This window comes from Boleophthalmus pectinirostris, unplaced genomic scaffold (assembly GCF_026225935.1).
Source record: "Boleophthalmus pectinirostris isolate CB_2022bp ecotype Guang Dong unplaced genomic scaffold, ASM2622593v1 HiC_scaffold_424, whole genome shotgun sequence".
NCBI classification, from domain to species: domain Eukaryota; kingdom Metazoa; phylum Chordata; class Actinopteri; order Gobiiformes; family Gobiidae; genus Boleophthalmus; species Boleophthalmus pectinirostris.
Genome location: NW_026571365.1, coordinates 1 through 25,000, shown reverse-complemented (window position 1 = coordinate 25,000; position 25,000 = coordinate 1). Strand labels below are relative to the sequence as shown.

Sequence of the window (25,000 nt, the reverse complement as noted above, 5' to 3'; positions counted from 1 at the left end):
TCTGAACTCACTTGTAATGCCATGTTACTTGGAGCAAGTCGTTGTAATAACTGACAAATGTGTAGAGTCGGATGCCATTTTCTGTACTGGTGATCTTCAGTGGAGTGGAGGAATTGGCTGGCATAATATAACAAAACATAATGTATACATATATTTTCAATGGATACTGAAAAATGATGTGGCTGATTGAAATTTTATAGTCTTACCAATAAAACTGAAAACCTCGTTCATCAAGTCTTTAAAACCTATAGAAGATACATTGTTATTATGGCGGATTTTAAAGGGCAAACATGATGTTTTTGATCAGCTAACTACTCTACCTTGTTCTGTCAAATTCAACTTAGAAGTATCCTGTCCTCTGTCATCCTTCAGAACAACTTCATACACACCAGAATCTTTCTTGGAAATCTATCAGAGACAACATAAGCATCACATTTAACATAAACCACACACTACAACACAAAACAGGAATATACTTTGAAACCATCTGAAAAGGCAAAGCTTTTCTCTTCTGCTAAGGATGCTGCAGAAAACAGACACATAAAACAAAGGCAAAAAAGCCGACAGACAAACATTGATAAGAGAAAGAGCACTCTCAAGCAGAACTGCAAATCCACAATTATCACTTATAGTAAGGGCCAAATAAATGTTTCCAACTTTGAGTTTTCTCCAGAGAAGGCTGTCGGCATACTCTGCTGTTTCTGCTGGGGAGTCACGCTGAAATGGAACAAGGTAACACGTTTAGATTATATATACTCAAAGCATTATGCCACTCAGACAAACATTTAGGGACAACACTGGTCGCAATAAAACATAAAAGTGCTGTAATTTAAAAATTCTATTTTTAAACTTTCTTATTCACAAACTACCATTTGACTGATGTAAAACTATTGCAAATATTAACACAGGTACTATACCATCAAACAAAGTAATAATTAGAGAAATATAATATATAAATCTGTACTCATATGTACTCACATAAATGCAGAGCATAAAACAGGATATAAAATGTGTCTAAAAAGGCAAGTTTAGCATTTGACCTTTAGCAGATAAACATTGAACTTTAACTTACTTGATCTGAACAATCAGTTGACAGATCCAGATTTCACTGTTTATGTTCATATATCCAAGAGAACTGAGTGACTTTTATTGACAACACATATATACACAGATATTATATAGCACACACATTAATGCACAGTGCAGTTTTCTCACCTGGGCAATTTCTAGCTTCAGCACTCCCTCTGTGAAGCCCAGGTTGTTATCTGATTTGATCTCTTTACCATCTTTGTACCAAATTGCAGTGGTGTCTTTCTTCATGTTTCCAACCTGAGAAGGCCAAGGCATTGGTTAGTTCATTGTATATTGCATAATATCTTCTGATACTACTCTTCAAATCTTGCCTTGCACTTAAGTAGCACACAGCATTCTGGTGTCACCTCATAGCTCAGGTACTCAATAAAGTGAGGACCTACACAACACAAGGTCTTGTCTTTATTTATGTAAAACCATACATTATATTTCCCCCAAAACGTTTTTTTTTTACCTTGTTTTCGGAACCATTCTTTTCTTTGGAACTCAGACTCCTTCTGCAGCTCTTTAAACACTGTTGGATCGGGTTATGTATGAAACACGTTATAAGAAGTTGTGTTTAAATGAACTGTACTGCCACTCAGTGGCAGGGACAAAGAACTTACCATCCCCGATAAGCACCAAACTAGACTGGTTCTTAGCTTTTCCATCCAGTAGCTGGAAGGTGTAGGTCCCCTCATCAGCAGGAGTCAAAGACTCCATGGTCATCTCAATAATTCCAGTGTTTTTGTCAAAATTCATCTTGTATTTCTGCACAAGAGAGTAAATCTCACAGTCAATTTCAAATCATGTTACCACAAATAGTTGAAGGGAAAAGGAGAAACCTGACCTCCCCCTGAGAAATGCCATTATCATTGAACACATAATCAATGTGGCCATTTCCCGACATCTCTGCCTGCAGCCAAAAGCGGACCCTGCCCTTCTCCAACATCTCCACAGCCAACTCTGACTTCAGTGGAATAACTAATGCATAAATGTGTACAAACAAGTTAAAGAAGTAGACCAAAGCATGACATAGTACATGACTGTGAGGGATAACATACTCACTGGGGAACTTATGGTCATGGCTGATCTGCAGCAGTCTTTGCAGCTCTGTCCAAAAGGAGCAAAAAGAAATCAGAAAGCAACGTAAGTGCCGCAGTCATACCTCTTCTTATATTGTACCTTCAGCAGACAAAGTGTAGCTGGAGGAAGCACCATCCGTGTGAGTGACATGACACGAGTAAATCCCAATGTCTTCCTCTGCAGGACTGCTGAACACAGCCTTGGACCTACATAAGCACACAGGAAATATAATACTAGACTGAGGACCAAATAATGCAATGCAAGTTCACAGATAATACATACTTGTTTCCCTTGGTCTCTATAGCTAGCCGAGATGACTCAGAGATTTCTTCATAGTTTTTGGACCACACAAATTTGGAGTCTTGTGTCATTTCACCACATTCAAAGTTAAGAGAGATGACACCATCGTCGTCAACATCCACAACAATCTCCTTGGTGCCTAAAAGATAAATGTGCACTTGTAAGTGTTGTCAATATCTCTATAGAAAGTGACTGAGGGTGTGAAAGACTTGCCTGGTTTAGTGACAGCTTGGATGGGCTCTGTGACCTCTGAGGATTTGCCCACACCCGCTTGGTTTTGAGCACGGACACGGAACACATAATTCTGTCCTTCACTTAGGTTTTTGATCTGTTAGATAAGAAAATTATATGCTGTTAATATGCTTGTATACAATGTATCGACAAACATAGACAAACATAAGTGAATAGTTGTACCTTGAAAAATGTCTTGTTGGTGGCCTTGGTGTTTACACCTCTCCATGCCTCCTCTGAAGCCTCTGCTTCCTTGACATCAATGTAAAATCCATTCACCGGGTCACGGCCCTGATATACAGGTGGTTTCCATAGTAGCACCATGGAATCACTACGCACCTCTCTGATCTCCAGGTCATGAGGTGGGCCTAACAACACATTACGATGATCTTGTATTTGTACAGAGTATGGACCTAACAGTAAGATGGAGCTATCTAAGAGGACATTTATTTGTTTTCCACTGCTCACCTGGGACTGCGATGGTCCACTCCTCACACAGGAAAGTGTCACTAGGCAAAGATGGGATTCCCACACCTGCCATGTTGGCAGCCCTCACCTGGAACTGATACTTTCTATTCTCCAGCAGATCAGACACCTACATCCAGTACAAAGATTAGTAACACACTTTAGAGCTTCAGTATTACTGTTTCAAGTACAGTAATATTGTATAATAAAATATACGTTACATAAAGTATATTCAATATCAACCTACTCTGTATGCTCTCTCACTGACTGCCTTAATGTTGGCTTCATGCCACTGCCCTGGCACTCCATCAATGACCTCCCGGTAATCCACAAAGTAGCCTGTGATATCAGCGCCACCAATAGATTTGGGCTGTTTCCATGCAAGCACCATAGAGTCACGCACACACTCCAAAACAGTGATGCCATAGGGTGGAGTGGGGGAAGCTGAAATGACAAAATACTGCAGTTAACCTCAGCAAAGTGATGAAAATGAAATTCATATACTGTATGCATGTACTATAGTGTTTACTGTGAGACTAAAAAATCTAAATGCTCATATATTTGTACAATTCCAAACTGAAAATTTAAATTTTTGTACAAAGAATGGTTTTCACAGCAATATGCCAGAATGTAGCACAAATAAAGAGATGTTTTATCATCAGAAATACAGGAGGAAATCATTAGAAAAGTGCCCTTACTTTTCAGAGTATACTAGAAACCATGTGAGGCCTGGATGTCACTTTGTATGAAGTGTGATAGGCTACTGTTGTCTGTTATGTGTCCTTGGTGCAGAAGAGGTGGTGGTGACTGACTAACACATGACAGGATGTGAGACAGGCAGGGGGAATTTCATTTGTGGTTGACTACTTACCTTGGGGAAAAGAATGCCAGCAAATGTTAATTTGAAAATGTAAAAAAAATAAAAAATCCATGACTTGATGACACAAATTGTGTTTTTCCATTGCTGCTCACCTGTGGACTCTCTCCTTGGCCTTGTAGTGTCTTGATAAGCAGAAGCATCTAAAGAGAACTTACATGCCTGTGCGGGCTCAGGGTCAGTAAGCCCCTCTACAAAGACCTTAGACTGAGCAGAGGCAGGCTCACAGGTAGGTAGTGTGACAGGCTCTACATGTGCAACAGTGTGAGTGAGTGAGTCTACAGCTACAGCTGACACACAGTCTGTGGATTGCTCTGTGCCAAGGTTAGAGGTCCGGGGCCTGCAGCCTGTGCTCACAGACTTTTGATGGGCCCCGGGCCCCTGCCTGGGATCATTACAAGTTTGAGCTTTGCCCTTTGGCACAGTGTCAGGAGGGGACTGGACAGTCTCATGCGTGCCCATCCAGAGTGGCCTGTGCTCAGTTAGTTGGCCCAAGTTACCCCCTGGCCCCATCTCCAACACACCATGAGGAATGCCGCCTCCTAAAAGAGGTTAGCAGAAAAAGCATGGATAAAACAGGCAATTCAGCGCATCTTAACTATGCAATCACAAAATAACAAAGCAAAAATACTACTACTAATAATAAAAAAATAACTTAATTTAAGCTTAATTGTCTTCATCTGAGAGGACATAATTAATGAAGACAAGATGACCAACATCCAGATGACCAAGTGAGTGAGGATGAGAGAGAGGAAAGCATGCAGACCAGTGCCTTGAAATTTGCATCTTTAAAATAGGCATGCACTCTCTATGCTGTTTAAAGGGCTCATATTACATTATTTTCTGATTTATGTTACAATGTTGTTTTCTCATCAAAAACATACCTGAAGTTGTTTTTTGTTTCATTGATTTTAAGAGATGATTTTAGGAGATGTAGACAGACTAATAGTACAGGATTGCACAAACATCTGTGAACAAAACTAAACACAACTCTGGGTATGTTTTTGATAACATGGCTAAAAGCTGACATGAGTCAATTTTGTCTAATATACGACCTTTAATTCAAAGCTTTTATATGGTTATTGGAGACTGCTTTACATAAAGATGAAAAATATCAACTAGAGCTTAGACCATGCACTTGCATGAAAGTAAAGAAAACAAGGGTCAAGAAGCCAAATGTGAGTTTAAGAAAAATACCTTCATGCAGTTAACCATGTCCATTGGGGGAGGAGTGGAAATGCTACCTTTTAACACCAGGTGGGGTTGCTGACAAGTCTCGTGCCCAATATAGGAAGGGAAAATGGAAATGGTGGCGTGTGATACTTGCTGGTTTGTAACAACCACTGAATTGGATCACTATGACCCAAATAAGAGGAAGTCTACAAGTCCGGACCCTGCCACAGGCTGTGCAGGGAGTAGAGGGGAGAGTGAGGGAGTAGCAGGACAGGGAGGTGGTGGCCACATGGAAGTGCAGAATACAGTGATAGTGTGATTCAGTGAACCACCAGGAACATTTGTACATTTGCATTCAACATTTTTTGTATTAAGTATACATATTGTGCTACGAAAGGCAGTTTACAATGACGGTCAAATGACCTTTTGATTGGCCATCTTACTCACCAATAGCAGCCTTCACTTCAACAGCCTCAGATTCTGGGGAGAAATTGCTGAGTCCTGCTGCGTTGACTGCCCTCACCCTAAAGATGTACCTCTCCCCTGTGATCAGGCCATGGCAGATGAACCTGTGGAGCACATGAACATTCAAGCTCAGGCTGTAAATGAGACATAAGCACAGTCCCATTCATTTTACCTGGTGACTTTCACAGGCTTGTTGTTGCATGGTTCCCAAACATTGCTGCCCTCAATGCTACATTCTATGTAGTATCCCACTAATTCCTTTGCATTCTGGGAGGCTTCCCATGACACTACCACTGAGGTGTCTGTATTTCTAGTGGGGACCACTTTGCCTGGAGCTGCTGGGATATCTGTAAATAAAAATATGTTATAGTATGTTTCTTAAAGTACTATACTCTTAGTTTTACTAATTATAAATATTTGGACATGATTAAAAAATTCTGACCAAGTTTGTCTCCAACTGTGGTGGCTTCGGTTGGGTCAGATGGCTCGCCTACTCCAGCAGAGTTGCAGCAGCGAACGCGAAATCTGTAGGATTTCCCTTCAGCCAAATCGAACAGTGCAAAGCGTGGGGATTTGACTGGGATCTCTGTGTTCACTCTCTGCCAATTGTCTGTGCCAGAGACACACTAGACAAGCAGAAAGGGACATTTCACTTCCAGTTATTGCTATTGCTTATATGCTACATATGTACTTTTAACAAGTACCTTTTCTACATAATACATGAGACCTTCAAGGCTCTTCTCCCCTGGGGGCTTCCAGCTCAACACCACATAGTTTTTGGTGGCCTCTGTCACTTGCAGTTCTCGAGGTCTTCCAGGAACAACACTTTCTGCATAACAACACATAGAGGCAATCATAACCCCCACCCTCTTGCTGTTAAAAATACAAATGTTAAGTTTATACCTGCAGGCTCCTCCTCTGTCACAATGATTTGTCCAGTCCAGGGAGCAGAAGTGCCTGTTCATGACCAGGGAATCCCCAAAAAGTCATCAGTGAATTCTCTCAAACTCTAAAATAATGACTTGTTTACAGTTGATACTGTACCTCGCATACGTGCACGGTCTGCCGGGTCCATGGCAGCTACAGGCTCAGACACTCGGGATGGATGGCTCATACCACAGCTGTTCACAGCACGGACACGGAACACATAGGAGCGGCCTTCAACCAGCCCGGTGACAGGGAAACGGGCAAACTTCACTGGAGTATCATTGCATTGGACCCAGTGGTTTGTTCCAACCTCACATCTGCACACATTATAACATGTTCTGTAAGATTTGAACTCAGTCATCTTGTTTTGTGGGAGGAATATTTATTAGGACTGTGTGGGACCTTTATGTTTACTTTTGCTAAGACATTTCCTTCTTAACAATACTCCGGCAAAATAGGCCATATGAATTGCACAATGTTCAAATTCTCTAAATAGCATGTTATGTGAGTACCCCAATTGAACTAGTACCCCGTAATGCCTATCTAGAAAAAACTGACAGTGTAGCTAGCTAAAACCCTGAAATGACTAAATATTATATACCATACTGACCTGTCCACAAAGTAGCCAAGAATAGAGTTGCCACCATCGACTGCTGGCTGTTTCCAAGTGACAATTATGTAATCCTTATTGGCATCAAGACAACGAACATCCAGAGGGGCAGCCGGGGCTCCTTCCACCTCGGTCTCAGCATCTAATACACACAATGACACCAGCTGTTTGTAAATACTACAGCCAAATTTGTTATTATGTGTGGTCATACACTGTAACAGTGATATCTTGCCCTCTGCCAGAAATAGCCCAAGTTCAAAGTAATAAGTGGCAAGAAAACAGATTTAGCAATAGCCTTGGCCAAAATTAAGAAGATAAGAGAGGTGCCTCAGAATACACTGAACAGAAAAACAAAGGCCAACCAAACAACAGTTGCATACTATCGTTCATAAACAATATTTTTGCAGTGTGTACAAATTTAAAGGACTCATATTTTGCTATTTTCTGATCTAAGTTATAATATTGTTTCCTCACCAGCCCCATTTTATTTCATTTGCACATGTTAAACACACATATCCTGCATATTTATGCTGCGTTCTTCTCTCAAACTGATAACATTCCACTTTGTGATGTCATGTGGTAATACAGGAAGTGGTCCGTTGTGTTTTTAAACTCCAAACACCTTCACTAGAATCATGTGGATGATTTCAGTATTGAAATTACGCATTCTCTACCAAAAAAAAAAGGTAAAAGGTAGTCGTTAACTTGAAAACTTCCACTACATGACATCTCAAGGTGGAAAAGAACATTTTTGAGTTTTAGAGACATAGCCAAACTAATAAACCAGGATTACTTATACATGTGTAAATCAAACAAAACATAACTCCAGATATGTTTGTGATGAGGTAAAAAACATTGTAACACGACTTAAAGCTCAGAGTCAATTGTATGCAGTATAGGACCTTTAAAATATGGAGGCTGTATTTTAAGTTTGTTTTGCCTTCCAGTTGTTATTTACAGTATTTTATTTGGGTTTAGAGCCAGACCAGAGATTCCACTGCTGAGCTTTCTTAGAATAGCTCAGCTGCACAAAGGATCATATAGCTTATTGTTATGGAAACCCGGGAGACTCATCTTTAAAGTGGGACTATCAGCTGTGGCCGAGGGACAACTGGGTTTACACAGGGGCTAGTATGTTCAGTTCAGACACAAGCTTCAGAGGTCATTCAGTCCCAGAAGACACTGGACATAAGCCACACTGACCACTTTTCATGGTATTGAAACAGAGGTATGCTATTTAAACACCACTGTATCTGGTGTTGCCAACCGAGGCTTTGTTTTTAAAGGCCAGAAGTGGTATCTTTAACTGACAAAACACAAGTGATGGAATTAAGCTTGGATTTAGCCAAGACGAAATGTCTATATAAAGGCAGACAGTTTCTACAATTGCCTCACCATATAATGACTATTTCAGCTATAATACAACTATAGTAAGTAGCACTAGACCTGCTTCATCTCAAATCAGACAGCAGTAAAAAGCTGAAAAAAGTATAGATACCTCTCACAAACACATAGGCCGAGTGTGTCTCATATCCAGACTTTGTAGTGACACGTAAAGTGTAGAGTCCCTCATCCTCTTTGTTCAGGTGTATGAGTGTCAGCGTGGCTCTGTCCCCACTCCATTGCATCTGGTGCCATTTAGAAGGAGACAGCAAAACATCTAGAAATGTGAAAAGCAACGTTAGTCCTGAACAACAGTAACAATGCCAAGTGGTTTATTAAAGTAGGTATTAAACTAAAAAAAAAATAATTAATAGACCAACCATCTCTGTACCACTGGATCTCAGGCTGGTATCGGTTTAAAGTTGGATAAATGATGACGGTACATCCCAGGCTCATTGTCTCGCCCTCTCTTCCAAATGAAACTCCAAATGTATCAACAATGTGAGTCTGGAAGGTAATGCCATACTCAGACACAGGGCCCTCTACAGACAGAATGAAATGAAGAGAAATGTTAGGTGGTAAAGTGGCAGGGGCTTTCCAAAAGTGATGGCACAACACTGCAAGAATCATATGTAGTATATTACATATCCACCAAAAAAGATATAGTGGAACACTATTCACACAACAGATGGAAATAGTGTAGAAAGATGTGGATGAAAGCCCACAGCAAAGGCAAAAGAGTGACTGAAAAGAGAATTTAAGAACATTTTATGATTCGGTGTCATGCAAAAGACAGTGTTCACAACAAAGCCAGAAGTGTGCTAGTGCCTGTAAAATGTGGACTATATAAGTTAAAAACAACATTATATAGCTATAACAAAACTGACAAAAGCCATTCTCACAGCACTTTACATGTTTGTTCCACAGTTTCTACAGAAGACTGTGAAATGTGATGTGCCCATGCAATGAAAAAAAAGAACTACTCCAAAACCCAAAGTGACCTGTTACCTCGAGTAATGGCCCCTGCAAAGGCGGTGCAGCGTCAAAGAGATAAGAAAGTGTTAGTGCAGTAGCACCCAGTCTTCCAAACCCACCCCATCACACAACATAGGACTGATATCCTTAGAATGATCCAAACATCAGTCTAAAAGGATAGCAGCAGCAAGCATCTTAGCAAATGATTCAGGTGAATCTATTTTGATATACTCTCAGACCCTCCTAAAAAGCAATGACCAATATTTAGTGAGAAATTTTATTAATATTTAATATTTAATCAAGAAGATGCACAGGTTAAAACATATATTTAAAAAAAAAGATAAATATAATAGTGGGCCTATCCCTTCTCATTTTCACTCAGTAAGCCGACTGCAATTTGACTCTGTATTGAAAGAATGACAGCAAACAATGGGATCAAGAGAATACTAATGAAAAACATCTGGATTTGGATCAGGCCACAATTAAGCCAAATAAACAACAAAGAAGAAACTATACAAGAGAAAACAGGAACTGTACTTACGCCTGGGGGCAGGCAGAAACTCATCAACTTCACCTTTAAACCCTGTCAGATACAAAACAGCAGAACTGTGTTTTAACACACATCATATGGGCTATTTCATGTTTTAATGTATTTAAAGCACCCTTTGAAAGGTCATATTATTATAGTACTGGTGCAATGAGGAGGTGAAGCCAAACCTACTCTTTACAACGACAGAGGCAAAGGCAGACAGCTCCCCCTTGGAGTTCATGGCAGAAACTCGATACTGCGCCGTGTCATCAAAATCACACCTGAAACAGCATCAGGTGATTAGTGCTCGTCATATACATTCACATGTATAGAGCGCTTCCCCTATGTAAACCTTACTGCTCTTGCCATTTTAATCATATAAACTATGATGGCACACACTGTGATGCATTCCATAACAGCCTGAGCCAGAAATACTCAAGCAATAAATAGACACTGGTGAGTGCTGATGTCATTCAGACCAGGTGTTGTGAACCAGCAGTACTTCCTTATGCTACACTGCACAGGCTTTGTTCACTAGTTACACTAGTTTAATATTATAGTACCCACCTGTTGATTTCCAGTGAGTGGACATTGTATTTGCTCTCAAGTTTATATTTTCCTGGGTTGCCAAGGGGGTCAATGGCCACATTGTTTTTGTACCTTATGAAACAATAAATTAATTAATAAACATTTTTCATAAATAGGCATTCAATGAATGTAGCTGTGCTGTAATCTTACCAGACGACCCTGGGGTCAGGCCAACCGCTAACAGTACAGTGCAGGCGCACACACTGCTTCTCCCATACTGTGTGGGAGCGAGGCTTAATCACAAACTCTGGAGAGTGCATCAGGCTGTCTTCGTTCATACGCTTAAAGTGCTCTCCTTGTTCATGGATCTTCCAAATGCAACACAATCGTTAAAACACGCATATTTATTGTGATTGTTTTTAAATATATAATATAAATGGCATTTACTATATAATAAATGTACACTCGCATCAGGAATATGCAGTACATGCCTGTTGTAAAACCATTACATGCAATGCTCAAGCAGAGTTTCACAGTTTGCATTTGTAATCACAGTACAACATGTCTTTTAATAAAGTGGTGATGAAACTTGGCCACACCACTCTTAGTATGACATGGCTCTTGGGACATCACACTTGTGTGTCTGAAGAAACATGATCGTCTGGTGAAATTGTCACCTAGTAGTAAAGGACTTAGGGGAGACATAATCCATTGAGACAGGGGGTTACTGTGGTTTGTGATGTCCAGTAAAGATAACTTGGTCTCATAATCAAAAAATAACATCCTCATAAAACGAAGCCTCTTAGCCATAACTACAGTATCTGGTATTCAAACCAAGAGAGTGTGGTAGTCTACAAACAGCAACCAAGAAATATGTAGGGGCTAAATGGGAGAATGTTTCCTATAAACCTTGAGGAGGAATTGGCTTTTTTGTTTATTTTTGTATTACTGGATTTCAGATTTCATCACAACATTCTATAAGTTTGTAATTCAGCATGAAGAGATCATGGGTCTCAGGACTGGAAAACTGGCTCCTACTCTACATCAGAGATAACATTGTAACATTATTGAATCTAAAAGATCATGTAGCAAAGATGATCTATCACAATGGATAGAATGGACATTACAACAAAAGGTTAAAATGGAATTTGTCATTGCTTCTTAATTGACCCTAAGGAAACTAACCCTTTTGTTGAGAGAGATGCGATTGGCCGTCTCACGCATGGCCTCCTTCCTGGAGGTCTGCTCCATCTCCAGGCCACTGCTGAACAGTTCCCTGCGGCTCATCTGAGCAGTGTCCCTGCCCCTGGCCTCCTCTGTATCAGAAAATCCTGAGGCAAACTCTCGACTGGTCAGGAGTGTGGAGCAGGGCACAAGACATTTTCAATGTTTAGGACATTCATGGCGTTCCACTTCCAAGAGGTATTGAGATGGTTACCTGCCCCTGAAGATAGGTACTACATATCCAATGACGTGGTTCTCTCTGTCCACCGCTAAGTAAGTTGGCTTAGGTCTCTTGGGCAAGGGGCTCAGTCTGCTCTCCTCCAGCCCAGAGAGGGAAGACACAGACAGCCTGAGATGTAGAGAAAACCATAAGCCTGGCTCCAGGCCAGACACAAGTGATAATAACACTGAGAAACTGAGAAATGTTGAGGATGGTAGAGGGTTTGGGAAAAGGGGGTGAGATGGTGTTTTCATTATGGGATACTTGTCATTCAATAAATCACAAGTATTATTAAAAAAATTGAAACCAAAGTAGCAGTTTTTATTCCTTTGGTATATTTGTTTCCTATCCAATGTAGAAATGTTTACATCCTCCACTTAATTCCCAGGGCCTTTCAGGATACAAGTAGCTTCTGATGGAATGGAAATACTATCTGTGGCACTTAAAAGTGCAGGTGTGAGATAACACAGGGCCTGGAGGCTGAGGGCTGACAGGGAAACTGTTGGAATTTTTTCACTATCTTTCTAGGCCATTCCCTTTTAACTCTAAAGAGTGTGTGTACTGTATAGCAGAAAACATATAAAGCACCTCAATCCCCTAGCTGTGGTTTTGAATAGTATACGTGTGAAGGCAAAGATCACACATGATTAGAAAAGTCTAAGCCATCAAAAATTTCACACTCTTTGAGAACACTTTGAGACACTGCAAAGACATAGTTTTCACTTAAAACAAAAAACTTTACTTTTCTAACAACAACATCATTGTAAACAGCAATTGGGATAGGTCAGTAAATACATAATAACCTCACAAAACAATTTTTCAAAGTTTCAATTATCTTTTGGTAATTCAGTCAGATGAGCATCTAACCAAAGGCTACATATTCTTTAAAAAAGAGTAGAATCTCAAGCTTAATAACTGGATCAATTATAACAACACCAAAATACAAATACAAATAAAAGCATTTTTTGCAAACTAAAGTTTAAGTTCCATGTCTAACTATTGCGTAACTGTTTTCTTCTTCACAGCTGAATGAGAACTAATCCCATAGAAAGAGAGATTATTTCTTAATTATTATTGTGAGTCTGGCTTGGAGAGCATGCATAAGGTAAGAGGGACCACTTCAACCGCATGCATGATGATGGTTGTTGTGTTACAGTGGAAAATCAGGTTGAACGAGTGTTTGAGCTAAAGTAAACTTGGGTTTATAAGCCAAGCATGAAATACAGTATGGTCCAGGGAAAGTGATCCAGCAGAGAGGTGGTGGTGAAGCCTCAATCATGGCAGGAGGGGTAGATGATTGTGTTAGGGGCAGTGGGGCTTTACTGTCACAAAGAAGTGGGATGATGGAGGTATGTTCCCCTCTTCTTCAAACCTCCTTACCCCCTGCTGCTGCTCAGAGCAGAGCTGCTGCTGCCAGCGGTCAACCTGCTGCTGGACTGGTAGCGGCTCATGGTGGACTCCATCTCTGAGCTGCGGTAGCCGAGGTCATAGTGATGATGACGTTTCTGGTAGAATGGTATGGATCCAGACATGGCGCAGACGACTTCTGTGTCAGCTTATTGTCTGTGTATTATTCTGTTTGGTTTGTTAGTGTAAAGAAGGGGGCTAACATTTACTATTAAAACATTAACATACAAATATAGAGCACAAAATATGCTTTAAAAATCCAGAGGCTTTGACATTCAGATCTAGCAAGACAGCTGAGAGGCATGTACTGAACTTCAGGCTACCAGGCATTGATCCATCATGCACAAATAGATTTATGCAAAAGTTACTAATATGTCACGATTCTTACCTGGGCGATTCACTCCAAAGGTTAGTGAAAAATACACCACACTTGATATCCCAGCAAAGCCACAGGTAGCGGGCAATGGTGCAGTCTACACAACAAAAATACAGTTGGCCCTTGACAGAATGTCCAAGCAGCAGTCCCATCCTTTTATGGAGAGGGTGGAGATAAATATAGCAGACAGAGTTGGGGGGCAAGTCAAGTCCCATGCAACACATTTATGGGTTCAGACTTCACTCCTTGTAATGCAGGTAAACATTAATAAGTTAATTGGAATATAGAATGTAGATTAATATTTGGGATAATTTTAAGCTTTTTTGCTAAAATAAAGTACTATGTCCAGATTAAGGCACATTTTGTGGATCATTGGGTGGTTATTTTTCTCCAACTAACATTTTTAGGTCAGTAAGCTAAAATCCTTTTCAAATGGAAGGCCCTGGATATTTGGCGGCCATGTTGTATCTGTGTTCTGTAAATGGTGTCTCTCATGAGGCTTCTGTGTTGAATGCTAGGCCTTCTGGCTTTGGGCCTTCAGTCACCACTGTGTATCCGGTTCCCCTTCACTTTGGTCCATGGTCAACATACATATCTTTTACTAATACTTTCAGTGAGCTAATTAAACAGAGACATAAGCCTACTTATCAGACCACACTGGTATGTGGATGAATATGACACATTAATATATGCTTATGGTTATTAATAAATTAGGCTATAATAAAGTGATAATTATTAGAAATGGGCTGCTAACATAACAAAAAAGTATAATGCTGAAACTGGCAAATAGTCAAGATTTCCTTTGTGTCACAAGCATGCACGTTGTTTGCTAATAATATAAACAGATAAATAATTGAGATAGTTTTTTTTTTTTTTTTTCCCTGAGTATATGGTGCACTCTGGTGGTGGAATGTGATAATACAAACGTTAACGTATAAATTTCAGTGGCATCTTCAGTCTTCAGTATATTCTTTCACCCCCCCTTTTTTTACATACATATCCATGAGTTTTTACGTGAAACTTCAGTTTGATTCCATTGTGTATTTTTATCATTAAGATCCTGTTATGTTATATAGAACTGACAAAGTCTATTTTGTTAAGTTGTTTACGTCATATATTTAGGCATGACATTTCTCGTGAGATGTAATCTGGGAATAACTTTTTTTTTAAAACTCCCTTAAACAGAAATAAAGTATGTATTTTGCAAATGGACCAGGCTATATCATAAGTAGGGTATGATCATCCTAAATAACTTGCATGGCTGGACTCAGGACATTGTAATGTGACCCTTAGAGAACAATGTGACTTGATTTAACCTGTGACTCAGTAGTTCCACATGATGCTCTTCACTTTCCAACAGTTGTTTCTGGAGCATATTTTACATCTATTCAATCAACTCTGGCTTTCTCAGTAACTCATTTGCTGCTGATGTTGTTTTACATAAATGTACATTTAAATCATATGCTAATAAACATGTCTGGCAACATAACATTAACTGTTGTAAATGTATAGTTTTTTCATAGATGAAACATCACTCATCATTTCACAAATACAAGAGTGTAGACATATATAGGATATGGCAAAATGACAATAATATTGGCCTTTCTGTGAAATTGCCCTTCTTCTTATGGCCTTAATTGCGCAGGAAAGAGGAAATTGGAAAAGGGAGGAAAAAGGTCGAGTGTTACTCTATCCATAAAAGGAAATTTGCAGGAATGTCGACGCAGGCAAAGGGAGTGTTTTGTGGACGCACCACTGTCTCTGGCGGGGGTGCTCCATTGTTTAATTTCAGTAATGTCAGTTCTTTTATTCAACAATGGTGATATTCTGTCGAATTATATGTAAAAAATAAGAATGTTAACTGCATTGTTGATTACACATATAACTAACATGGTGTAAATATAAATACAACTGATTTTGCAGATGAAAACCCCCTTTGTTGACTTGGTTTATCCTAGCTGTTGTCGAACGGAACAACAGTTTTATCAGGAAGTGAAGGGCGGTGGTTGAGAGAAGAGCACTGGACTAGCGGTTGAGACTTGGGTTGGTGACAGGTAAAACGCTTTTACTATCTCTTGAATGTACTATTAGTTGCAGTCTTGGTTATGAATGAGAGATAAATACAGTCTTTTTTTAATCAGCGAAGTGTTTTTTCCATTAATTAGAACATAAGCGGATTAGAATTTCGTTGAAAACATGGCCAGTTGTTAGCCAAGATGCTAATTTTACGATACGTAATTATTATACATAGAAATCACCATTGTATACCATAACGAATATCTTATCTTATCGTATATTGTTTACGTAGTTTCTAATTGTTTTTCCACTAAGTCCTCGTAAATGTATGTAAAGTGCGTACCTGGACCCGGGCATTCCTTTTTTTATGTTTGCACAGACAGGCCGCGAACCACTAACAAACGCCGCGTCTAATGTAATAATTACACGCCCGTAGAATTTGCCCGGAGGCACATATGGCTGTATTTTTAATTTCGAGCATCATTTGGTATTCAAATGTAGTGATCGTTACATTCAAATTTGACTGTACAGCCTATTTGCAAATTGCAATTATAAAACTGCTCGTTCGCAGATAGAAAAGCTGCAACAGGGATTCAGTTTCTATAATAACTATAATAAAAACAAAAGATAAATGTCCTGAAATAAAAGATAAATGTTCTGATGGAATGCTGGACAGTGCAGTTATGTAAGGCATAACCTCATTTGGGCATTTGTACACACATCAGTAGTTTCCTGTCCTGACCAAAACCACAGAACTGATCAACCTAGAAAGACAAGAAACATTTCCATTTATAGCACAGTGAGGACATCACTCCTGAGGACGGTTGACACTGGATTAAAATTATGGCTCATAATACTCTGCCTGGCAACTGGCTCAGTTGATAAATGTTAAAATGACATCATAACTTCAACACTTGGACTTTATTTTTGTCTGTGGTGCATCATAACAAATCTTATGTGACATTTATTAGATTAGAAAGCGTGTTTAAAAAGTGTGTCTTATGTGTACCATTAATGTGAAATAAAAAATAGTGCTTGATTGTCTTTCCACTTCTCTGACGTAATTTATCTTTGTGATATAATGATTTAATGTATACTTGTTCTATGCCTTTGCAGAAATAAATCGTCAAAATGTCTAGCAAAAGAGCAAAGGGGAAGACCACGAAGAAGCGCCCTCAGCGCGCCACTTCAAATGTTTTTGCTATGTTTGATCAGTCCCAGATTCAGGAATTCAAAGAGGCATTTAACATGATTGACCAGAACCGTGACGGCTTTGTTGACAAAGAGGACCTTCATGATATGCTTGCATCTCTTGGTGAGTGCTACTGAAACATTTTAGTGGATATTGATGTCTGCGTATTGGATTTGCCTTTTGTAAACAGACTTTTTGCCAAACTACTTTGTCTTTTTTCATCTCCTGTGTTTACAATAATATGTTATATCTGCTATTCTAAAGGAAAGAACCCAAATGACGATTACCTAGAAGCCATGATGAATGAGGCCCCTGGGCCCATTAACTTCACTATGTTCCTCACAATGTTCGGAGAGAAGCTCAACGGCACAGACCCTGAAGATGTTATCAGAAATGCCTTTGCTTGCTTTGATGAAGAGGGGACGGGTATGTTTGACAGTCCATGACATAGATTTTTGTTGTCTCTATCAGTTTGTCTCTAATCATTATTTATCTTTGGTAGGATTTATCCAGGAAGATTACCTCAGAGAGCTGCTCACAACCATGGGTGACCGCTTTACAGATGAGGAGGTAGATGAGCTCTTCAGGGAAGCCCCCATCGATAAGAAGAATAACTTCAACTATGTGGAGTTCACGCGCATCCTAAAACATGGTGCCAAGGATAAGGACGATTAGAGACAATGCTAAGATTTTTCTTTCAAACTTTTTCTCTTCCATCAGCTAGTTTTCAGTGCTGCATGTCTCAACTGATAAACAACTAAATTTTAAACAAACCAAAGCAATAAATATCACTTTGCATCTGCTAGTGGCAGAAATAACTGTTGTGGTAAAAAAAAAACAAAAAAAAACAACAACAAAAGAATGTGTCAAAGGTTTGTTATTCTAGGTGTGAAATAATTCACAATTCATGGGATTGGGTTTAGCTGAATTTATACATTTTATAATATAAACTTTTTGAATAAAGCCCTTTATCAAGTTGTTTCTACAGTTTTTGGTTTTCTCACTAAATTGTTTTCTCAATCATCGAGACAATTACTGCATTGCTGCATGACATGTTATGACACATCTTCTATAGCCCCTACTTAACATGTTCAAACAGGAGCTCTAAATTCTTTGAACAAAGTACATGTCTTTATACTACATTTTTTATTTTACTAATTCAAATCTTATGAAGTAAGCATATTTACACAATTCTCATTTCCTTTCATTTATTTTATTTGATAGTGTTACACAGTGTAACACAACACAAATTCTATTTTAAATTTTTTTTTTTTGCATTTCATGATTTACGCCAAAAACTATAATTTTACCAGCAATAAGGTTTTCAGTAATGGTACAGTGTGTACCATTATTAAAGCAAAGTGGGTGTTTAAGGCATTATTTTATTGGGGCTTGAGCAGCTGAGAAACCAACCACTTCACTGAGCTGTAAAACATAAATAAAAGGTATGGTCTTACAGCTGGATGCTTTTTTAGGGTGGTAATGTGGCAATCAGATTTAATCACCCAGTGATTATTTAATAGTTCCACTAGTTTTTTCATGTCAGCTTTTCTTGCATTATAATCTCTGACATAAAAGCTGACATGAAAAAACATGTTGGACAGAATATAAAAAAAATAAAATAAAAAAAAGCATGCATTGGGATAAAAACTAGTTAGACTCAGAAATAATATACAGCTTTTAAGCTCTCATGATATGCAAGTGAACATCTGCTGCCTACCCAATTTTGAGCGAAATTTATATTGGTTTAAAAAAAAAAATCATACAGTGAAATGAAAGAGATAAACCATGGATCCTACCATGACAACAAGGGGGCAAGATGGGGAGGAGAGGCAGTCAAAGCTAGACCTCTTGATAATGATCAAAAGAATATTTAAAAATGTATATTGTTCCAGAATAGTGAATACCTACATCTAAAATCTGTGTATTCTGTTACAGGAAGTACTATATTCAGAATAGTTATGTTGCATTACATTATAGTGCAACAGAGGGTTAAAAGAGCCTGTAATGCATTTATTTATCACTAATGAGAGAAGGAAATACTATCTAGCACCAACCTGAGAGAAGAGTGAGGAGGAGGAGAGTCTAGGGAGTGACATAGGCGTCCAGCACCGGATTAGGAGATTTAATCTATAATTAAATCAACATAAAAAGATTTACAATAATCTTTTATAATAAGACGTTTTAATACTTCCAAGCCAGGTGGGAAAGATGGATAATTGTGAGATTTGTGGACAGACATGAATGAGAGCTTATGAGACCAAAATACAAATGTAAACCAAACATTTCTGAGAAGTTAACTCCTTGTTGTAAAATGATTGCTATACTTCTTAGCTATGATAGCAGCTATATAGTAGCACATTGCACAGAGGAGAGCATAATTTTACAAGGCATCTATATTGAAATTTATAAGTAGGGAGTAGGATCTTAGAAAACTATAATCCTAAAGTAAACAATAAAGACAAACAATTCTTACCGTTTATATTAAAAGCTGGAATTGTATTTGCATAATGAAAGGACTTTTTTTTTTATAGTTTGTGCAACCTAAAAGTTGTGAACAGTAGACTTTTACAGGAAGACGCCATCTTGTGGATGTGGTGTGCGGTGCGCTCATAGAATAGGGTGCGCTGTGGAGTAGCAATATATGATGTATGCACAAAGATAAATATGTATTATTTATTTAAAAAATCAACAACAACAACAACAATAATAATAATAAAACATGGGAGGAAAAACTAATGGAATTAAAACGATTTTATTTTACTTTGAGATTAGCTTACTTTCTTGAAATATAAGTAATATTCGAGGCACCTTGAACGCACCACATGCAGTCCCGTGTTACAGAATGGAGAGGGAGCCATGCTATTTCAGCATCCTTCTCTTCATCGCGTTATTTCATTGACTTTGAGGACGTCTACCACATGGTACCAGTACAAACTAATTTAACATGATCATTGTTTAATTACAGGTTTTTCGGAGGGCACCATTTATTGGTCTCTGCGTTGTCGTGGGCAGATTATTTCATGTAGGCTAACAGCTAAGCTAACAGTTTAGATAACCCTCAAGGTTGATAAAAGTTTTCTCAATGCTATGAATGAAAGCGAAACTAAAATGAACCAAAAGTGCATTTTATTATAAACTGATGATCACTGTTAGTAATGTTATTGTTTTTCTTGATGTCTTTTAGCAGTTGTAGGAGGGCCATGGCTCTGACGCTACTCCAAAGACTTCCTAAACAGGTGCGACAGATTGGCAAGTATCGCTGTGCTTCTGCTTGTGCCAACTCAGGGCTACTATTCAAGTGCCAGACTGAACAGCACCTGAGTGTGGCCAGCTTGTGTACCTTATCTACCAACTGCATCCGAAACCATGGGTATAGAAAACTCCAACTGGACTTGTCAAGGAGGAGACTGACCACAATAGTCCGTGAGCCTTCATTTGTGGCCAGCAGCTCTGTCGGACTCCACAAAGATTCATTTCCTCGGTTCTGTCTGACTCAAATGCATCATCCCACTCCAGCAGAACAACAGGCTTTTCACATGCGTCTGAACAAGTGCACTTCATCCCGGCAGGTCTTCAGATTCCTGTACTCTGTGGAAGTAATGACTGACAGCATGGCAGCAGCATCCCTTCATCGTGTAGCTGACTTGGAGCAAGGGGAAAACTGTCTAAAAGACCCTTCAGTGCTGGAGGAGCTCATCATTAGAGCGCTCTGCAAGCAGCTGGAGGAAGACTCTGGGCGGCTAACAGATGGTGGCTTGGTATCTGCACTTCTAGCCTGCACACGCCTTTATCTGGATCCCTGGAGTACTCTGATGGTGCGTCTGGTGTCTGAAAGCCAGGAGAGACTAGATCGGGGCTACCTGAATATAGGGCAGCTGTGTGTCTTGGGCCGGGCCATGTTGGCTCTGGAGGGTCCTGGTTCTGTCATGCTGGAACAGGTCATGTCACAAATTCAGAAGCAGGAGCCAGCTCAGTGGAGCTTGCCAGAACTTAGAGCAGTGTATAAACTGTTACACAATGGTGCAGGTTTTGATGGGAAATACTGTGACCTGTTGAATGCGATGCACTCTCATGCAGTTACTGTCACTTCTCATATGAACCCTGCCACTGTCAGTGAGCTGCTCAGTGTCCTCACAAGTCTGAATCAAACTCAAGCCATGCCTCTGGTGATCAGTCTGTGTAAACGGGCTGTGCGCCATGTTCCTCACTTTACTGATGAGGAGCTCACTCTTGTTCTAGGAGCACTTATGCACTTTGGTCACAGTGATCATTACTTTGTGGATGCCATGGAAAAGTATGTCCCCACAATGGCTTTTACTTCCCACCCAGAGACCATTAGCAAGGTGATGCAGTTCTTTGGGAGAAGAAACATCTTGTCTCCAGTGGTGTTTGATGCTGTAGCTGACAGTTTTGTGTACAGAGCAGATGAATACACTACTAGTCAGGTGGCCAGGCAAATTATGCCTTTTGGTAAGCTTGGCTACCTTCCTCCAAATGCTGCTGATATGTTCAGGAAAGTTGAGACAATCTTGCATTCTCGCTTTTCACACTTCCAGCCTCGCACTTTAATCAATGTGCTTCATTCCTGCATCTTGGTTGAGAGATTTCCTGTGAACTTTGTCTCTAAAGTGTTCAGCAGTTACTTTCTCCAACAATTGCAAGGTACATATAGATATAGATCATATAGATCTTAAGCATTATCTTAATGCCATGTATTATAAATATTTGTGTTATTCTTTTATTCAGATCAAGGTACAGGAATAGATCGGTATGTTCTTGCTCAGCTAACTCAGCTTTACATGACAATGAAACTGGAGTGTCCTTTCTATGAGGTATTGTATCAAACATTTAAAAAAAAAAATCTTTTCAATAGTCTTTTCAATGGCATCATCAACAATATTCTACATTGTTTCTTTAGGGACCGCAGCTTCTTCCACAGTACCGAGTCAAGTCGTTTCTCACGCCTGGTCACTCACTGGAGTCCCCAGTCGACATTCATTTGTACAATTATGTCAAAACTGGATTGGTGGATTTACTTGGTGCTCGTTCATATTTTGGCTCTAAAGTTTTGACACCATACTGCTACACACTAGGTAACATGATAACTAAAATATTTGTCAATCTTTTTTCAATCTGTTAATTTCAGTCTGTTGAAACCTATAGATGTGGAGATCAAACTTGATGAAGAAGGATTTGTCTTGCCTGCCTCTTATAATGATGAAGTTTATAAGAGGTATTTTCAGTTTCTTTTCTTCATACATCTTAGTGTGACCTTGTGTGACCATGAGTGTTTCCTTATTGATTTTGTTTGTAGAATAGCACTTTGTATTGATGGACAGAAGAGGTATACGTCTAACAGAAAGCAGCTATTGGGTAAAGAAGCTATAAAGCAACGGCACCTAAGGCTTCTGGGATATGAAATTATCCAGGTAGGACAACATAAATGACACATTTAGGTTTTATTTCCAATTAAGTTCTGACAATAAGTGAAGTATGTCGTTTTGCTCAGATTCCATTTTATGAATTTGATCAACTCCAAAACAAGTCCAGTGTTGGAGAATATCTGCACCAGAAGATCTTCCCCCACAGCTACAGACTCAGCTGGTGATCTTTCACTTAAGGGACATTTTGTTTAGTATAAATAGATGCATCTACATAGTATAAACTGCCAAATAATAAGAATGGTTGTACAAAGCAGTACACAGCTCTTTTGATGTGCAAAATCACGTATGACATAGATTCCATTTGAAAAATATATTTTATTTGTTGTTGGCAATTTTTATGATGGACAAAATGTACAAAGCAAAGAGCCCAACTCCAACTATAGTGTATATATAAAATATTTATAAAACGGTAAACACAAAGCATGATTTTTTGTTTTTTTTTAAGTTACCATTATCTCTTTCTTAATTGCTTTCCAGGTTAATTCTATTATTTAAGGCTTGGAGTGCGGTTAGATAAATACACAAGAGGCTATCATACACTTTCTTAACTAAGCTGGGATCTGGGGAAGGCCGAACTCATCCACAAGAACGCCATCCTGCAAAATAGAAAATGATCATAATTTAGAGAGTCTCCTTAAAACAAGCCGCCACCATTGGATAATATGAGCAAACGTTACCCTGTTGTTGGCCTTGTCACCAGGAAGACCCTCTGGGATTGTGGGTGCCGTTGAGGCCTCATCCAGGTAGGAGCTGTCATCGTCCATCAGGAGCTCATCTCCTAGAGCATCCAGTTCTGTGTGTGCAACAAAGAACTGCATTGAGCAAAGATCTGGCAATAAATGAGTAGATCGGTGTGTTAACTGTTAACGGTACGTAACTGACCTGCTTCCAGGTCATCTTCATCAATGTCAGGGGTGCCATAGCTTCTGCCCAGTGCATCCTGAATTTCACTGGCGTCTTCCATCATGTCCGATAGCTGATCTTGAAGATCCTAAAAACAGGCAAAAGAATATATTTACACTTTTTGCTTACAAGAACACTGTTGTACTAAAAATATAACTTACCTCAATTTGATCAATTTTCACACCCTTGTATGCTTTCTTCATGTCTTTGAGGCCAACTTTCATAGCATCAACCTAGCAATAACACGAATTAGTATAAAATACATGATTGATAATGGCTAAATTACAATATTTTCATATCTTACAGTAGTTTTAGTGTCTTTTAGTGACTGAATTGTGTAGTTAGTTTGTTCCATGTTGAATGATTGCTGCATTAGATTGTCCCGTTGGTTTTCATACCTAAAGAAAAATTAATTAAAACAAAAAATTAAGAAGTTATGACAACTGATTTATCAGTTGTGATTCACTACTTACATTCTTTTCTGCTTTAAGACTCTCATTGCCTTTTGTTTCACCATATTCTATAAAAGAACATGTTTGCAAAGTTGTTATATTAGTCACAGATTGTTCTACTAAAGGTGCGTTTAATGCTTTCATTTCATTACGCATTCACTTACCTTTGAAGGCCCATCTTTCATTTTCTTCATCTGGTCCTTATACTTCACAAGTTCAGCATCTAGTCTGGCTATTTTCTTGTCAACTGATTCTGCTCTAGAGTCGACCTAAAGGAAAACAACAGGACAGTTTTAGGACAAAATATATAATACAATACAAAACTACTTCCATGTGATTCAGTCTGTCAGCGGAGTTAACAACAGATGGAGCTCATACGATGAAAACAACTAGTTAAACCGGTTGATGCCAGTCGATTAACAGAGGTTGAACTCTGGAGTAAATACTGAGCTCACTATGACATAATGCTGACATGCCAGCCAAACCCATTGTTTTGCTAAACACGTCATAATTCATGTGATCGTAACAAAGACAGCAGTGACACAGATTACATTTGAAATAATAATACAACATTCGTTGTTGAACATTGGTAATATTTGCGTTGTGGTTCATAAAGTTGGTCAAAGTGAGACGAACAATGTTATGCTAGTGTCTGTCTTCCATATTTGTTTACTCACTTAAAAAGTCGTCAAAAGTTGTTTCAGATCACTACTTACGTTTCCGATACAGTCGCTGAGGTTTGGTGGGGGACCCTTAGGTTTCCCTCTGCCGAAAATACGATTCATTTTGATATTCAAAGGCAAAAAGACAGGACAAAAACTAAATCTGGCTGGACACAACCCGTCCCGAGCTAAAAACGAGAACCCGGAAAAAGCGTTGCACTGACGTCACAGAAGACACGTGACCCAGCTCGTTAACAAAACCCCACAGGTACTTATGGGTTTTATCGGGATTGTACCTTTTGTTTTGTATTTATAATTTCATGATGTGTAATTAAAATGATTTAATGGTGAATGATATAAAAACGAACAAACACTGAAAGATAAAATGCACTCAAAACTGTCATGTAAATTATTGACCACAAGAGGGAGTTGTTTCCCCATAAATAGTTACATATTTAGTTTTTGTTTAATCTCGATAGCT

The 25,000-nt window shown here is 39.0% G+C and overlaps 4 protein-coding genes across 4 annotated transcripts; 2 read left to right on the top strand and 2 right to left on the bottom strand.

Annotated features, from left to right (window-relative positions):
* Positions 1-7: 7 nt before the first annotated feature.
* On the bottom strand, positions 8-13,941 carry LOC110170009 (myomesin 1b). Its single transcript, XM_055162234.1, has 34 exons — positions 13,860-13,941; positions 13,445-13,639; positions 12,059-12,193; positions 11,806-11,968; positions 10,831-10,988; positions 10,660-10,752; positions 10,285-10,373; positions 10,105-10,146; positions 8,969-9,130; positions 8,704-8,865; positions 7,206-7,347; positions 6,713-6,912; positions 6,572-6,625; positions 6,373-6,497; positions 6,111-6,294; positions 5,841-6,015; positions 5,651-5,772; positions 4,126-4,572; positions 3,401-3,597; positions 3,157-3,283; positions 2,872-3,056; positions 2,671-2,785; positions 2,440-2,596; positions 2,257-2,363; positions 2,140-2,184; positions 1,922-2,055; positions 1,698-1,842; positions 1,547-1,606; positions 1,404-1,471; positions 1,216-1,329; positions 658-717; positions 321-408; positions 207-245; positions 8-117 (listed from the first exon to the last, which is right to left on the bottom strand). The coding sequence occupies exons 2-34, from the start codon at positions 13,594-13,596 to the stop codon at positions 8-10; spliced, it is 4,356 nt and encodes a 1,451-aa protein (XP_055018209.1). The 5' UTR covers positions 13,597-13,639; positions 13,860-13,941.
* A 1,831-nt stretch (positions 13,942-15,772) lies between these two features.
* On the top strand, positions 15,773-18,042 carry myl12.1 (myosin, light chain 12, genome duplicate 1). The gene is made up of 4 exons (XM_020935738.2): positions 15,773-15,901; positions 16,980-17,178; positions 17,320-17,481; positions 17,558-18,042. Exons 2-4 carry the CDS (start codon positions 16,995-16,997, stop codon positions 17,728-17,730), a joined length of 519 nt encoding a protein of 172 aa, XP_020791397.1. The 5' UTR covers positions 15,773-15,901; positions 16,980-16,994; the 3' UTR covers positions 17,731-18,042.
* Positions 18,043-18,534: 492 nt separating this feature from the next.
* Positions 18,535-22,922, top strand: fastkd3 (FAST kinase domains 3). Its single transcript, XM_020935643.2, has 7 exons — positions 18,535-19,979; positions 20,243-21,720; positions 21,805-21,890; positions 21,977-22,151; positions 22,222-22,291; positions 22,373-22,487; positions 22,568-22,922. Exons 1-7 carry the CDS (start codon positions 19,915-19,917, stop codon positions 22,664-22,666), a joined length of 2,088 nt encoding a protein of 695 aa, XP_020791302.2. The 5' UTR covers positions 18,535-19,914; the 3' UTR covers positions 22,667-22,922.
* chmp5b (charged multivesicular body protein 5b) lies at positions 22,798-24,733 on the bottom strand. The gene is made up of 8 exons (XM_020935644.2): positions 24,574-24,733; positions 24,022-24,126; positions 23,879-23,925; positions 23,710-23,803; positions 23,567-23,638; positions 23,385-23,493; positions 23,180-23,295; positions 22,798-23,098 (listed from the first exon to the last, which is right to left on the bottom strand). Exons 1-8 carry the CDS (start codon positions 24,640-24,642, stop codon positions 23,051-23,053), a joined length of 660 nt encoding a protein of 219 aa, XP_020791303.1. The 5' UTR covers positions 24,643-24,733; the 3' UTR covers positions 22,798-23,050.
* Positions 24,734-25,000: the final 267 nt, after the last annotated feature.